This window comes from Pantherophis guttatus, chromosome 3 (assembly GCF_059756535.1).
Source record: "Pantherophis guttatus breed Tessera chromosome 3, ASM5975653v1, whole genome shotgun sequence".
Lineage (NCBI taxonomy): Eukaryota > Metazoa > Chordata > Lepidosauria > Squamata > Colubridae > Pantherophis > Pantherophis guttatus.
In genome coordinates, this window is record NC_142065.1 from 204419540 (window position 1) to 204434518 (window position 14979).

General features: G+C 41.6%; 1 protein-coding gene across 1 annotated transcript in view; it reads right to left on the reverse strand.

Annotated features, from left to right (window-relative positions):
- The window catches only part of LOC117675807 (otoconin-90), an 87544-nt gene that overhangs the window by 25578 nt on the left and 46987 nt on the right, over positions 1-14979 (reverse strand). Inside the window, exons 11-14 of the mRNA XM_087890762.1 lie at positions 13268-13339; positions 9707-9766; positions 3858-4032; positions 2811-2923 (exon numbers count right to left, since the gene is read on the reverse strand). Of these exons, the coding sequence (XP_087746888.1) occupies positions 2811-2923; positions 3858-4032; positions 9707-9766; positions 13268-13339 (420 nt within the window). The remainder of the gene's footprint in view (positions 1-2810; positions 2924-3857; positions 4033-9706; positions 9767-13267; positions 13340-14979) is intronic.

Consider the following 14979-nt stretch of genomic DNA (forward strand, 5'->3'; position numbering starts at 1 on the left):
GTCATTTGAACACAATAGAAAATTCATCTTTTTTGTAAAATGCTTTTTCCTCCCCTCCAAGACTTGAACTGTTGGGAAGAATGTTCAAAATCTTTTAATTGGGGAATTTTATGGGTAAGGGGTTTTAAATTGGGGAAGCCAAAGATAAATTTAATTTCGTTATATAGTATTTTAATGTTTGTATTGTGTGTTTTTAATTTTGGCTGTTCACTGCCCCGAGTCCTTCGGGAAAGGGGGCGGTATAAAAATTTTAAAAATAAATAAATAAATAAATAAATTCTAGAATGGTAGTAATAAAATTCAGAAGCTTCTCTGAATAATAATAGAATTACAGATGATTACAGATTAACAGAGTTGGAAGGGACCTTGTAGATCATCTAGTAGGTCATTTTTAGCTTTTTAAATTGTCAATGGGTTTTAGTTTGAATGTTTTAAATTTTGGGCCAAAGTCATGTAACTCTTTTAAAAATTTTAAATTTTGTATTAGTATGTGTTTTAGTTCTGGCTGTGCATCACCCTGAGTCCACTAGGAGAAGGGCGGTATACAAATTGAATAAAATAAATAAATAAATAAATAAATAAATAGTACATCCCCCCACAGGCAAGATACCCTACACCATTTCTGACAAATGGCAGTCCAATCTCTTCTTGAAAGTCTCAAGTGATGAAGCTCCCACAATTTCCCAAGTGGAACTTCCTTCTGTTCCATTGATTGATTGTTCTCACTGTCAGAAATTTTCTCCTTATTTCCAGGTTGAATCTCTCCTTGATCAGTTTCCATCCATTCTTCCTTTTCTGGCCTTTGGGTGCCTTGGAAAATGGCTTGACCCCCTCCTCTCTACGGCAGTCCCTCAAATATTGGAAGACCGCTATCTGTCTCCCCTGGTCTTTCTCTCCACAACAGAGTTGGAAGGCACCTTGGAGGTCTTCTAGTCCAACCCCCTGCTCAAGCAGGAATCCCTATACCATTTCAGACAAATGATTGTCTAATCTCTTCTTCAAAACCTCCAGTGATGGAGCACCCACAGCTTCTGAAGGCAAGCTGTTCTCTCTGATTAATTGTTCTCACTGTTAGGAAATTTCTTTTTCATTCTAGGTTTCGTGATTTTGCAATAAAGTCAGAAACGGGGATGTCAACAGTAAGAGAACGAGAAAAGAACAATGTGAGATGATAAATATTGTATCCTGATTTTATCTCACATGCTTAAGTTTGTAAAGTAAGGGATGGCACAAACAGTGTCATCCTTTTCATAGTACCTGACTCTTGAACTAAACTCTTAGTTTTAATAAAAGGGACTTTGGGACTTAGGTAAAGGTTTCCCTTGCACATATGTGCTAGTCGTTCCCGACTCTAGGGGGTGGTGCTCATCTCTGTTTCAAAGCCGAAGAGCCAGCGCTGTCCGAAGACATCTTCATGGTCATGTGGTCGGCATGACTCAATGCCAAAGGCGCACAGAACACTGTTACCTTCCCACCAAAGGTGGTCCCTATTTTTCTACTTGCATTTTTTACATGTTTTCAAACTGCTAGGTTGGCAGAAGCTGGGACAAGTCACAGGAGCTCACCCCGTTACGCGGCACTAGGGATTCGAACCGCTGAACTGCCGACCTTTCGATCGACAAGCTCAGCGTCATAGCCACTGAGCCACCGCATCCCAGTCATTGGGATTTAAAGCTTATCCAATTTCTAAAGTTTCCAAATGTTTGGAATCTGGGCAACATGATATGGTTAAGATTGCATCAAAGAAATCCAGGCTATCCATAGGAGGATACGCTGTGAGCCTATAACTCGGTTTTCTGCATGAGCTGCTGTGTGTCTTCCCTGAAATGAATAAAAAGACTTTGAACTCCTTCTTCACCGCAAAGCTGTCCACAGGGTATAGTAAAAAAAAAGAACCACAAGGATGTGATTGAATCTCTCGACACACATCCAAAAAAAAAAAAAAAAGATATCGCTTCAGTCACATCATCATGGGTGCCGATTTTATTGACCCCTCCATTTCAGAACAATAAGTATTTGAATTACAATCAGGTGTGTCCTCAACAAGAAGTTGAAATAACTCAAGAGGTGTTGTGGCCCACCAGCGGCCTGCACGGATTGTGGTTGATCCCGACGACAAGGAGGCTGGTGTCACACCAGCAGCCTGTGCAGCTGGCGCTCGAGTCGGGCAGCGAGGAGGCTGAAGAGGATGTGGTGCCAGAGGCAGTTCGGCGGTTCGAATCCCTAGTGTAGGTCTCCTGTGTGAGCAGGGGGTTGGACTAGATGACCTTCAAGGTCCCTTCCAACTCTGTTACTGTTACACTTGTTTCAAAACTTCGAACTAAATGAATGGTTCTAAGCTTAGGACTACTTATACAGGTCAGGAAATGACTTCTTTCACTAACCAAAGAAAATAGCAGAATAAAAAGTTGTTTTTGTCAGGGTTGGTTGCAGCACACACAAGCAGCCTATTAAGCAGGATTCAAAACGTCTTTATATACATAACAACACACAAGGCATACAATATACCCTTGTATATAGGTTTTACCACGTTGTAGAGAAGAGAAATAGCAAGTGCAAACACAGCACAAAATGGAAGCACAAAATGGGGAAGACAAAATGGAGGAGAAGAGAGAAGCTAGTGCCCTTAAGCTTATATACAGAACAGTTAAGCCACGCCCAGGCTCCTTGCTGTCTCTTATGGTCCCATATAATAAATACTATATTTCAGTTACCAAACAGTCCCCCATTGGCTGGCTTGTTGCTATGCCCTATTCCAGTCTGTGAATATACTCTGACCATTTTGTAGTGCTTTGCTACTTCAAACTCACCACAAGTGATGTTTTTGGTTAGACAGCTGACGTTCATGATGATTTTGGTAGGATCCCAGGTGCATTCTTCTTCCGTTGCCTCTTCGTAGCATTTCCGATGTTGAAAACAGCAGCTGGTTCCAGAAAAGAAGAAGAAATCAAAATATCATTAGGAGAGATGGTTTGTGAACATATTGGCAACTTCAAGGTTCAGTCTCAGCTGATTCTATTGCTTTAAGCACGTTCGCTTTGGAGTATTTCTGAACAGCCACAACACTAAAAGAATGGAAAGACTTATCAAGAATCGAACTGATCTGATTTCAATCTCACCACCAATCGCTTCAAGGATTAGCATTTGTTTTTCAAACTTATCTTATCTTAGAATAGAATAGAATAGAATAGAATAGAATAGAATAGAATAGAATAGAATAGAATAGAATAGAATAGAATAGAATAGAATAGAATAGAATAGAATAGAATAGAAAAGAAAAGAAAAGAAAAGAAAACTTTATTGGCCAAGTGTGATTGGAAACACAAGGAATTTGTCTTGGTGCATACGCTCTCAGTGTACATAAAAGAAAAGATACGTTCATCAAGAATCATAAGGTACAACACTTAATGATAGTCATAGGGAACAAATAAGCAATCAAATCATATTAGGAAACAGTCAATATAAATCTTAAGGATACCAGCAACAAGGTTACAGTCATACAATCATAAGTGGGAGGAGATGGGTGGTGGGAACGATGAGAAGATTAATACTAATGCAGACTTAGTAACTAGTTTGACAGTGTTGAGGGAATTATTTGTTTAGCAGAGTGATGGCGTTCGGGGAAAAACTGTTCTTGTATCTAGAATAGAAGAGAAGAGAAAGAAGAGAAGAGAAGAAGAGAAGAGAAGAGAAGAGAAGAGAAGAGAAGAGAAGAGAAGAGAAGAGAAGAGAAGAGAAGAGAAGAGAAGAGAAGAGAAGAGAAGAGAAGAGAAGAGAAGAAGAGAAGAGGACTACAATTCTTTATTGGCCATGTGTGATTGGACACAGAAGGAATTTGTCTTTGGCCCAAATCTCACCCATCTACTTCATCCACCGGGAAGCCCTCCATCTCGAATCGGCAGGCACAGCCGTAGTCTTCAAAGTCTCTTGGACAAACGCCAGTCACACACTTCATTCTGCTCACAAAGTTGAGCAACGGAGGAAAGCTGGTGAATACAGACTGAAGCCAAGTGAAGTGAGAGCCCAAGCAATCTGCAAAGATGGGAAGAAGCTAATGGTCAAACTGACATCCAAGCAAAGTCAAGGATAAGTTTGGCATCTGCAGCATCTCAGGTTCTGCTCATCCTTCACTTAAAAAAAAAAAAATAGAGCGGGACCAGGGCCGGATTTTCCTATAGGCTAACTAGGCTTAAGCCTAGGGCCTCAAGATCAAGAGGTGCCTACATTCAAATTGTTAGCAAAATTAAAATTACACTTTCACTATAGGTGAAAGGGCCTCATAAGTGGAATAGCCTAGGGCCTCTTTTCATCTAAATCCGGCCCTGAGCGGGACTATCCGTGGAGGGCTGCCTTGCAAATCTCTTAATTTCCAAGCAAGCAAAGGAAGGAGAAACTAGTGAGTAGAAGTAGGAAATGCAAGTTTAAGTAAACCTTGTAGACCTTATTGTCAGTGGTGGGATTCAGCCAGTTCGCACCTATTCGGGAGAACCGGTTATTAACTTTCTAAGCAGTTCGGAGAACCGGTTATTGGAAGAAATCTTATTTTGTTTTTTTCCCACTTTACAGGGCTAATCCTGTAAGGAAGGCAGGAAGGAAACATTCTGGTGGTGTTTCTAGCCTAATCTTTATTGCCCTGCTTATAGAAACTGCCTCTCTGGTTAACCCTTATTACATTGTAACAGCTAAGGCGAAGCACCCATCGATGTGAGCAATGTTGAGTTGGCCACGCCCACATGGTCACATGACCACCGAGCCACGCCTACCCAGCTGGTCATTAGGGCAGAGAACCGGTTGTTAAATTATTTGAATCCCACCACTGCTTATTGTGAATGTCTTTGGGCAACATAACGCCTAGCTGGAAAATCCCTGCTCACTGTCACCCCTGCCCTAGTTACCTCCCAACTTGACTACTGCAATAATCTCTACATGGGGTTGCCCTTGAAAAGCATCCAAATGTGTTCAACATGTAGTGACCCATGAGTGGTTTTCAGAGGTGGTATTCAGCAAGTTCTGACCAGTTCTGGAGAACCAATAGTGGAAATTTTGAGTCGTTCGAAGAACCAGTAAATACCACCTCTAACTGGCCCCATCCCCATCTCTTCTCTGCCTCCCGAGTCCCAGCTGATCGGGAGGAAATGGGGGTTTTGCAGTAACCTTCCCCTGGAGTGGGGAGGGAATGGAGATTTCCTTCCCCCGCCATGCCCACCAAGCCACACCCACAGAACCGGTAGTAAAAAAATTTGAAACCCTTCACTGGTGGTTTTCTATGTTTCACCTTTCTTGAGAAAGCTGAATTGGTTGTTGATTTGCTTCCAGGTTTAATTCAAACTGCTAATGGTTACCTTTAAAGTCTTACATTGCCAGGGGTCAGATTATTTGAATGACCATTTTTTTCCCATCTACCTGACCCACCAGAGCAGGGTAGGCGACAGGACCCCTCTCTTAAAGAGATCCATCTGGTGGAATTAAGAAGGGCCTTCTCTTTGGTGGGGGCCAACCTTTGGAAATATCCCTTTGGAAATAATTTTGGCCCCACTTCAATGCTCCTTCCAAAGGCCTTGAAGTCATGGTTTTGCAGAAAAGCCTGGGGACCTCAGTGTGATAGGGTGTCTATCGAGTGGTTGGTTTGATTATTGTCCCGGGGGGGAGGGGCTATGGCTTGGGGTTTTATTTCTGTAAGCTGTCCCGATTTACTGTGAGTTGGGCGGCCATGTAAATTTTCTTGAGAAGGAAGGAAGGGAGGGAGGGAGGGAGGGAAGGAGGGAGGGAGGGAAGGAGGGAGGGAAAGAGAATGGAAGGAAGGAAGGAAGGAAGGAAGGAAGGAAGGAAGGAAGGAAGGAAGGAAGGAAGGAAGGAAGGAGAGAAGGGAGGGGGGAGAAGGGAGGGAGGGAGAGAAAAAGAAGAAAGAAAGAAGAAAGAAAGAAAGAAAGAAAGAAAGAAAGAAAGAAAGAAAGAAAGAAAGAAAGAAAGAAAGAAAGAAAGGGAGGGAGGGAGGGAGGGAGGGAGGGAAAGAGAGTGGAAGGAAGGAAGGAGAGAAGGGAGGGAGAAAGAAAAAAAGAAGAAAGAAAGAAAGAAAGAAAGGGGGAGGGAGGGAGGGAAAGAGAGAGGAAGGAAGGAAGGAAGGAGAGAAGGGAGGGAAAAAGAAAGAAAGAAAGAAAGAAAGAAAGAAAGAAAGAAAGAAAGAAAGAAAGAAAGAAAGAAAGGGGGAGGGAGGGAAAGAGAGAGGAAGGAAGGAGAGAAGGGAGGGAGAAAGAAAGAAAGAAAGAAGGAAAGAAAGAAAGGGGGAGGGAGGGAGGGAAAGAGAGTGGAAGGAAGAAAGGAGAGAAGGGAGGGAGGGAGAAAAAGAAAAAGAAAGAAAGAAAGAAAGAAAGAAAGGGAGGAGGGAGGGAGGGAGGGAAAGAGAGAGGAAGGAAGGAAGGAAGTTAGGAAGGAATGAAGGAGAGAAGGAAGGGAGAAAGAAAGAAAGAGAAAGAAAGAGAGAGAGAGAAAGAAAGAAAGAAAGAAAGAAAGAAAGAAAGACGGAGGGAGGGAGGGAGGGAAAGAGAATGGAAGGAAGGAAGGAAAGAAGGAGAGAAGGAAGGGAGAAAGAGAGAGAGAGAGAAAGAAAGAAAGAAAGAAAGAAAGAAAGAAAGAAAGAAAGAAAGAAAGAAAGAAAGAAAGAAAGAAAGAAAGAAAGACCTATTTACAGCACAAACGTGGCTATCAAACCAAGTAATTATGTCCACATTTATAATTATCTGGAGAAATCGGCAGTTGCACATCCCACAAGGAAGTGAGCACAGAAGTCACTCGGTCATAGTCTTTCTACTCTGGTAAAATGTGCTGCGCTTCTATTTAAAATAGAGTCATGTGTCTATCGATGTTAATGGGCATTCTATCTATGCTTCCATCTACATTAATTAGCTCATAGAAGTTTTATAAAACTGTGTTCCCTGTATAATTCCTAATGCATTTCCTTTTCTTTTGTGATAAATAAAATCCCAGAAGAATCCACTTTTTGTATCGTTCACCTATGGCACCTTTTAGTAGGAGATCAGTGATCAAAATAATGGGGAAGGGATTTCTTCTTTGATCCTCTCATTATCTCTAATATGCTTTTTGCCTGATCAGCAGACCTAAAGGTCTTCACTTTAGCTTCCTGCCTTCCTCCCTCCCTCCCTCCCTCATTCTCTCCTTCCCTCCTTCCTTCCTTCCTTCTCCTTCCTTCCTTCCATCCTCCCTCCCTCCTTCCTTCCTTCCTGCCTCCCTCCTTCCCTCCCTCCTTTTTCTTCCTTCCTTCTTTCCTGCCTCCCTCCCTCCTTCCTTCTCCTTCCCCCCTCCCTCCCAACCCCTCTCCCTCCTTCATCCCTCCCTCCTTCTCTCCCTCCTTTTTCTTCCTACCTTCCTTCTTCCTCCCTCCCTCCCTCCTGCCCTCCCACCTGCCTTTCCTCCCTCCCTCCTTTCTTCTCCGTCCTTCCTTCTTTTCTCTACCATGATATACAGAAGTTTCTGTTTATTAAACAATCAGAATGTTTAATTAAAAAATATGACTTATATTTGACTTGTCCTTTTAGTTTCTTTACTACATGGCTTGATTCAATTCATACCATGATGTAAATGAGGTGACTCCAATAAATGACTTCAAGATTTTTCACTAGATTTGCTTTAAAAATTTACCTTAACTGATAAGCCACTTGTGATCTGATTGAGGTCTATATTAAATTTCATCTGAAAGTTGTTGGACCTTTGAGTCTAATTCAAAAGGCTGAAACTGCACTGTGAATGCCAAATTTGCTGCCTCAAAGACAGCAAATTAATGCCTCATTAATGTTAGTATCACAATGTTATTCATCTCCTCTAATGCAAAGCTTCAAAATATCAGCTGGTGGCCACCCAAAGGTTTGGTAAAGTTATTTCCTTTTTCCTCTGGTTTCTAGGAAGCTTCGTACAACAAATATAGACTTATTTAATGCTTCACATTGCTTTTACAGCCCTCTCTAAGTGGTTTTACAGAGTCAGTGTCAGGCCTGGAAGCCATCTTTTGCATTAGGCCTTCAGGCCTGCCACATTTACTACTGTGGGAAACTGGGAGGGGGGATTGTATGGAGCATGTGTGAGATACATAGTCATAATAACATTCCTTTCTCAGAGAGTCAAGGACATCTTGCCCTGCACCTGGAGGGCTGGAACTGGGAGGCATGGTGCTTTGATTGGATCATGTGATGGATGTATGGTGTTGGGCAGGGACTTCCCAGGGACTTGGGCAGGGTGTTGGGTTTGGACTTTCCTTTGGGTGGGGAAAAACTGGAAGCTTTCAGATTCGGGTTTTCCCAGATGTGCCAATATGACATCTCTAACACAATGGAACTTTGAGGAAACTCAAGCCTTGGAGTTTTCTTTCATTGGGCGGTGTTTCTTGGAACCCTGACATTTAGCATATTGCCCCCAACAATCTGGGTCCTCATTTTACCGACCTCGGAAGGATGGAAGGCTGAGTCAACCTTGAGCCTGTGAGAATCGAACTGCTGAACTGCAGTCATCTGGCAGTCAGCAGAAGTAGCCTGAAGCACTGCACTCTAACCATTGCACCACCACGGCTCATTATGGCTAATTTCTCAATTACGGCTCAAATGTAATCTAGTTTCTGTATTAATCTTCTTAAGCAACACCCTGAACTATATTTAAAGCAACAAAAAAAAAAACTAAAGTTATCACTAATGAAATCGAGCTGGTTGAAAAAATGCATCTGCCTTGTTTTCCTTTAAGCTGGTTAAGAGTTTTGGGTGAGCATGTTGTAGAAGACCAGGGGTGGGCTTCAAAAATTTTAGCAAGGGGTTCTCTGCCCGGTTGCTGGGTGGGTGTGGCCATGGTGGGCGTGGCCTAGTCGGCCTCATGTACCACAGCAGGGAGGGCATTTTTGCCCTCCCCGGGCTCCGGAGGCTTTCCTCGAGCTTCCAGGAGGGCGAAAACAGCCTCCCCAGGCTCCAGAGGCCCTCTGGAGGCCAGAAACGGGCTTGTTTCTAGCCTTCTGAACTTCCAGTAGACCTGTTTTTTGCTCTCCCTGAGCCTCCACACACGCCCTGCATTTATCTGCATCCAAAACAGGCCATGTAGGGGCTCCTGGGAGGGGCGGGGTGTAGGGGCCCAGCCAGGAGTGGGATTTGGGGGTTCTCTGAACTGCAAAGAATCTTAGCTAGAGGATCTCCTGAACCCCTGTGAACAACCCACCCCTGTAGAAGACTACTACTGAAAAATGATGTGGCTCTTGTACAGACAGATGAATGGGCCAATCTATCACCTGTACCTGCTTAGCCATGTGCTCTATCAAGTTTACTTTTCTATTTCAAAACAAAGACCAGAAGAGTTCTGATAAGTTGTGCTTTGTCACACCTTCCATTCACTATATGCAGCCGACTAGCTCTTCCTAAGTTTGCACCTATCTGCATTCAGATGCATCCACATTTCTTCACCATTTGTGGGGAAAGTTAGAACAATTAATCAGTGGAACAAGAATCCAGAAGTTGTGGGTGCTCTAACACTGGAGGTTTTTAAGAAGAGATTGGACAACCATTTGTCTGAAATGGTATGGGATTTCCTGCTTGAGCAGGGGGTTGGACTAGAAGATCTCCAAGGTCCCTTCCAACTCTGTTATTCTGTTAAATACCAATACAGACAAAGGGATCCTTTAATCCAATGGAAACCAACAAGCAAATAAAAGCCCACTTACCAAAGAACAAAGCAACACTTTCCACATTCTCAAAGACTCCGTTGAAGAAGGTGATATTGTCTGAGGGGAAACACAAACTATTAAAACACAAATACAGTAGTGGCCAAAATTGTGGAAACCTTTTGGGAAAAGTGTATTTTCTAAAACAAGTTAATAACATCACTTTTTTTTTTAGTAGTACCATAAATTTATATATCAATGGAAAGATAATTTAATCAAGAATGTAATGCAATAACTTTTATGAAGGACTTGCTATTAGAATAGCAGTTACAGTATAAAGAAGAAAAGTGAAACACATAGAAAAAATGAGATACACAAAAATTGGGATATACAAAAATGATCACCATGTCATTTAATATTTAGTGGGTAACCTTTAGCATGAATTATGGCCTTACAACGTCTTCCCATGGAGTGAACCAAGTCTTTTAGTTCTGCAGCTGTTATAATGTGAAACCAAGATTGAAGGATTGCTTCTATTAACTGGGTTTTATTGCTGGGTCGCTTCTGTCTAACAAGTTTCTTTAGTCGGCTTTAGTCGTTTTTTCTACATATTTAATATAAAACGGGGTCTTATTTTCAGGGAAACATGGTGTTCTAATAGCAAATCCTTCATAAAAGTTATTGCATTACATTCTTGATTAAATTATCTTTCCATTGATATATAAATTTATGGTACTACTAAAAAAAAAGTGGTGTTATTAACTAGTTTTAGAAAATACACTTTTCCCAAAAGGTTTCCACAATTTTTGCCACGACTGTGTATCTGAAGAACATTAGAAAATCACAGCAATTATATCACATCTCATAGCAACAGGAGGCAAATTTCACCTTTGCAAGATAAAAATCCAAGATCCACCATCTGTTTCTTAATCTCTTAGTCCCAAACACAAACTGTTTTTAAAAAACGAATATGTTTTAGAAGCAGAATAGAATGGAGTTCACACCGTGTCCATACAAACATACGCAAACATACATTTGGTGTCTCCATTTTTGCTAGTTTTATTTTGGTAGTGTAATTTAGGATGGGAGACTGTTTTATTTATTTATTTATTGGTTCGATTTATATGCCGCCCTTCTCCGGAGACTCAGGGCAGCTTACAATGCGTTAAGCAACAGCCTTCATACTTTTGTATATACCTGCTTAGTAGGGCTTTCGGCCCCCCTAAGCGGTGTTATTTTTTATACAAAGTCACCTTATTGCCCCCACAATCCGGGCCCTCATTTTACCTACCTGGAAAGGATGGAAGGCTGAGTCAACCTTGAGCCTGGTGAGATTTGAACTTGCAGTAACTGCAGGCAGCTGGTGCTACTTAACATCACTTTAGTCTGCTGCGCCACCAAGGCTCCAGTTTTGTTACTGGTGTTGCTCAAATTATTGTGCTATTTCACCAATATAGCATAAGTAAATGCAAGAACTATTGGGAAATTCCTTTATTCTGTGGACCGGTTTTGCAAAATTTGGCAAAAAAGTTATTTAATATAGAGAAGTCAAACATATGGCAGTTTCCTCTCCATTTGATGTGAATTGGTACCATTCCGCACAATCTCATACTTCTGCTACTAATTTAATTGCTTTTTCTCCTTCCTTTTTGGTGAAGGCCAACATTAATGCACTTTAAGACTGCTTCGAATCCTACCTCTGATTTGTTGAAGGGAGTAATTCAATCCTTTTGCCGCCTTCAAGGAAAGATTATAATTTAATGTTTTCATTATCTATTAATGCCTTAAAACCTCTCAGAAACAAGAGGTCAGGCTTTGAATACAGAAGGACTCTGAAATGTCCTTTCTTGTTATTTCCAGTTCTGAACATCTCAGTAGAGAGCCAACCTGGAGGATAACGTTATTTATTTAAGTTTTTTAATTTGTCCAATGTCTAGGTTACCTCACTCCAAAACCAACTATGGATGGCTTTGCAATTAATATATATATATATATATATAAATGGGGGTGTGTGTATGTTCCAGCATAACTCTGGAATGCCTTGTGCAATTTCAACCAAACTTGGTACACAGATGACTTACTCTCTGGAAAAAAATACTGTGGGGATAAGACACCCGTAACACCTCTCAGGGTGTGTGTTCTGTTAAGATACAGCCTGTTGTGCCTTAAAATGGCTTCTACTGGATTGTCTTAAAATGGCTTCCACTGTACAACACAGTGGAGTTGCCATGGTAATGGCTTCACAGTACTCCACAAGGGGGCTCCCTCTGGTAAGGGGGAAAATCCAACATTAGAAATTACGTTTGGTCCAGACATTTTCAACAAAGCTTTGATTATTCTTGAGGACAAATGTATGGCCATGATCAATAAAACATTATTGCAACTTGGCCTGCCTGCACCACTACAAGACCGACACGACATACTTCATGCAGATTACATAAGAGAAAAGAACTGCAATGTTAAACAGCATAGTGCATATATCGCGGACAAGAAGCCACTTCTAAACCAAGATCAGAAAAAAGCAAACCAAATAATCATGGATCAGCTAGCAAAACAATAAGGTGGTATCAGTTTACTTGATGCTTCTGGAGGCACAGGGAAAACATTTTTAACTAATTTAATTCTTGCCGAAATCAGGGCTCAGGGTGAAGTTGCTCTTCCTGTCTAATACAGGATTGGGATAAATAAATACCCGGGCAATGCCAGGTTATCAACTAGTATTGTATAAAAAAAAGAGCAATCACTCAGAGGGAGCAAATCCAAAAAAAAAAAAAATGCTCACTCCATTTTATGTTTTAAAGAGGCCCAACCCTACAGAGATCTAAGACCAAAGGGAAGAACTGAGTTTTATGTAAAGACCGTAGGGTGAAGGTTGTATGAAGCTCTGGGGAGATGCTGTCTAAAAAGATGGACAGTGTTTGGAACTGCCTAACATATAGCTGAAATCTTCTGGTTTACATTGCTCAGCTCTGGTAGAAAATAATAAGGATGATCTTGGAGAAGAACTGCAGACACTATTAGCAAACCATGAATTCATCCTGGAGAGTGAAGAAAAAGAAATTTACAATTGTCCAACTATGTCTCTTTGGTGTAAACTTTGGTACAAAAGACTTATGTCAGCCTTTTGAGGTGGACCAGATCAGGAAACAGGGATCACCAAAAATGCCAGAAGCCGACTTTATTGACAGCTATCAGCATTTCTCTGCCCTTCCTCTTATACCCAAGTGAGACATGATGATGCAGTCTTGAGTTTCTTCCTCACACGTTTCTGTTTTTCCAAGCTAAGTCCATGTTTCACTAATGGTCTCAACAGATCTTCTCCATGGTTTTCTCTACACCTGCCTTTCATCTAGCCGCTTCCAGTTATTAGCTGGAAATTTAGGAGAAGAGGCAGAGAGTTGAGATGCCAGGGCTTTGTAACTCCTTGTTTGCCAATAAACAAACAAACAAACAAACAAACAAACAACTAGATAGATAGATAGATAGATAGATAGATAGATAGATAGATAGATAGATAGATAGATAGATAGATAGACAGACAGACAGACAGACAGACAGACAGACAGACAGACAGACAGACAGACAGACAAGCAAATGACTATCTTAAAAAGTATATCTTACTTAGATTTCTTTCTGCTGCATGTGGGAGATCCAGCAAAATACCTCTAGCTCCTGTCTCTGATCCCTGAGTACCTGCATCAACCAAGAGAGAGGGGAGAGGGGGGAGGGAGGGAGGGAGGGAGGGGGAGAGAGAGAGAGAGAGAAAGAGAGAGAGAGAGAGAGAGAGATGCATTCAGAGGGGAAATCAAATTAGCACTTGAGGATAGGTTAGCATCCCTAAACCATTCCACACTTGACAAAAGATAAACGTAGATTGAACCCCTCCCCACTTCCCACAAGAATGATGGACATAAAGTTGCAAAAAAAAAGTTATGGAATCATGTTTCTTATACATGATAACTGAAGCAGGATTATTGTATGTACAAAGATGGGGACGATTTGGCATTATCCACAACAGAAGAATGGGCGGTGAAGGTGATGGAACTTTCGGAAATGGCTGAATTGTCTTCTTTGATCAGAGAAAGGATAAAATCTATCCTTATTACTGGCTTGAAAACCCTTATGGACTTTGTTCATGAAGCAGAAAAAAATGAATTTATGGTTTTGATGGTTTTTGATGATTAGACAGATTATAGAAAGAAAGGAGTCATGCTATAACCATAGAGTAAGAGGCAATTTACAATTGTACTTATAAGAGTTGTAAAGATCAGAAGCTATTTCTTTGATTTATTTTTCTTTCTTTTCTATTTTTCTATTATTTTTTTTCCTTCTCTTGCACTTTTAGCTTTTGTTTTGATTTCTCTTTCTTAGTTTGTATTAGTTTGTATTAGTTTGTATTCATTTTTATCTTCCGTTTTAACATCTACTTCATTTACATCTACATCTACATCTATGTACACCTAGGAATATCCTTGCTAAAGAGTCAGAACCAGATTTCAGTTTTTAATTCTACATCTACTAGTTTAGAAATCTCCTAAAATCATCAGTCCTTTTTGCCTAGGATTAAAGTAATTAGTTAACACAAGTAGTACCAATAATAGAGTTGGAAGGGATCTTGGAGGTCATCTAGTACAACCCTCTGTTCAAGCAGAGATCCTAAACTATTCCAGATAAATGGCTGTCCAGTCTCTTTTTTGAAAACCTCCAGTGATGGAGCACCCACAACTTCTGAAGGCAAGCTGTTCCACTGGTTGATTGTTCACACTGTTGGGAATTTTCTCCTTAGTTCTAGGCTGCTTCTCTCCTTGATTAGTTTCCATCCATTGTTTCTTGTCTTGCTTTCAAGTGCTTTGGAAACTAGGTTGGCCCCCTCTTCCTTGTGGTAGCCCTCCAAGTGTTGGAAGACTACTATCATGTCACTCCTTATCCTTCTGGCACCCGGAGGCTCCAACTGGTCCAGAATGCGGCCACGCGGATAGTTACGGGAGCTGCATGGCGCTCCCATACAACACGTCTCCTGCGTGAGCTGCACTGGCTCCCAGTGGTCTTCCAGGTGCGCTTCAAGGTGTTGGTTATCACCTTTAAAGCGCTCCATGGCATAGGACCTAGATATCTTCGAGACCGCCTGCTGTTACTGACAGCCTCCCATCGACCTGTGCGCTCCCACAGAGAGGGCCTCCTCGGGGTGCCATCAGCCAAACAATGTAGGCTGGTGACCCCCAGGGGGAGGGCCTTCTCTGTGGGGCACCTACCCTCTTGAACCAACAGCCCCCAGAGATAAGGAGAATCCAAGACCTCGGTGCCTTCCGCCGTGCCCTTAAAACTTTCTTTTT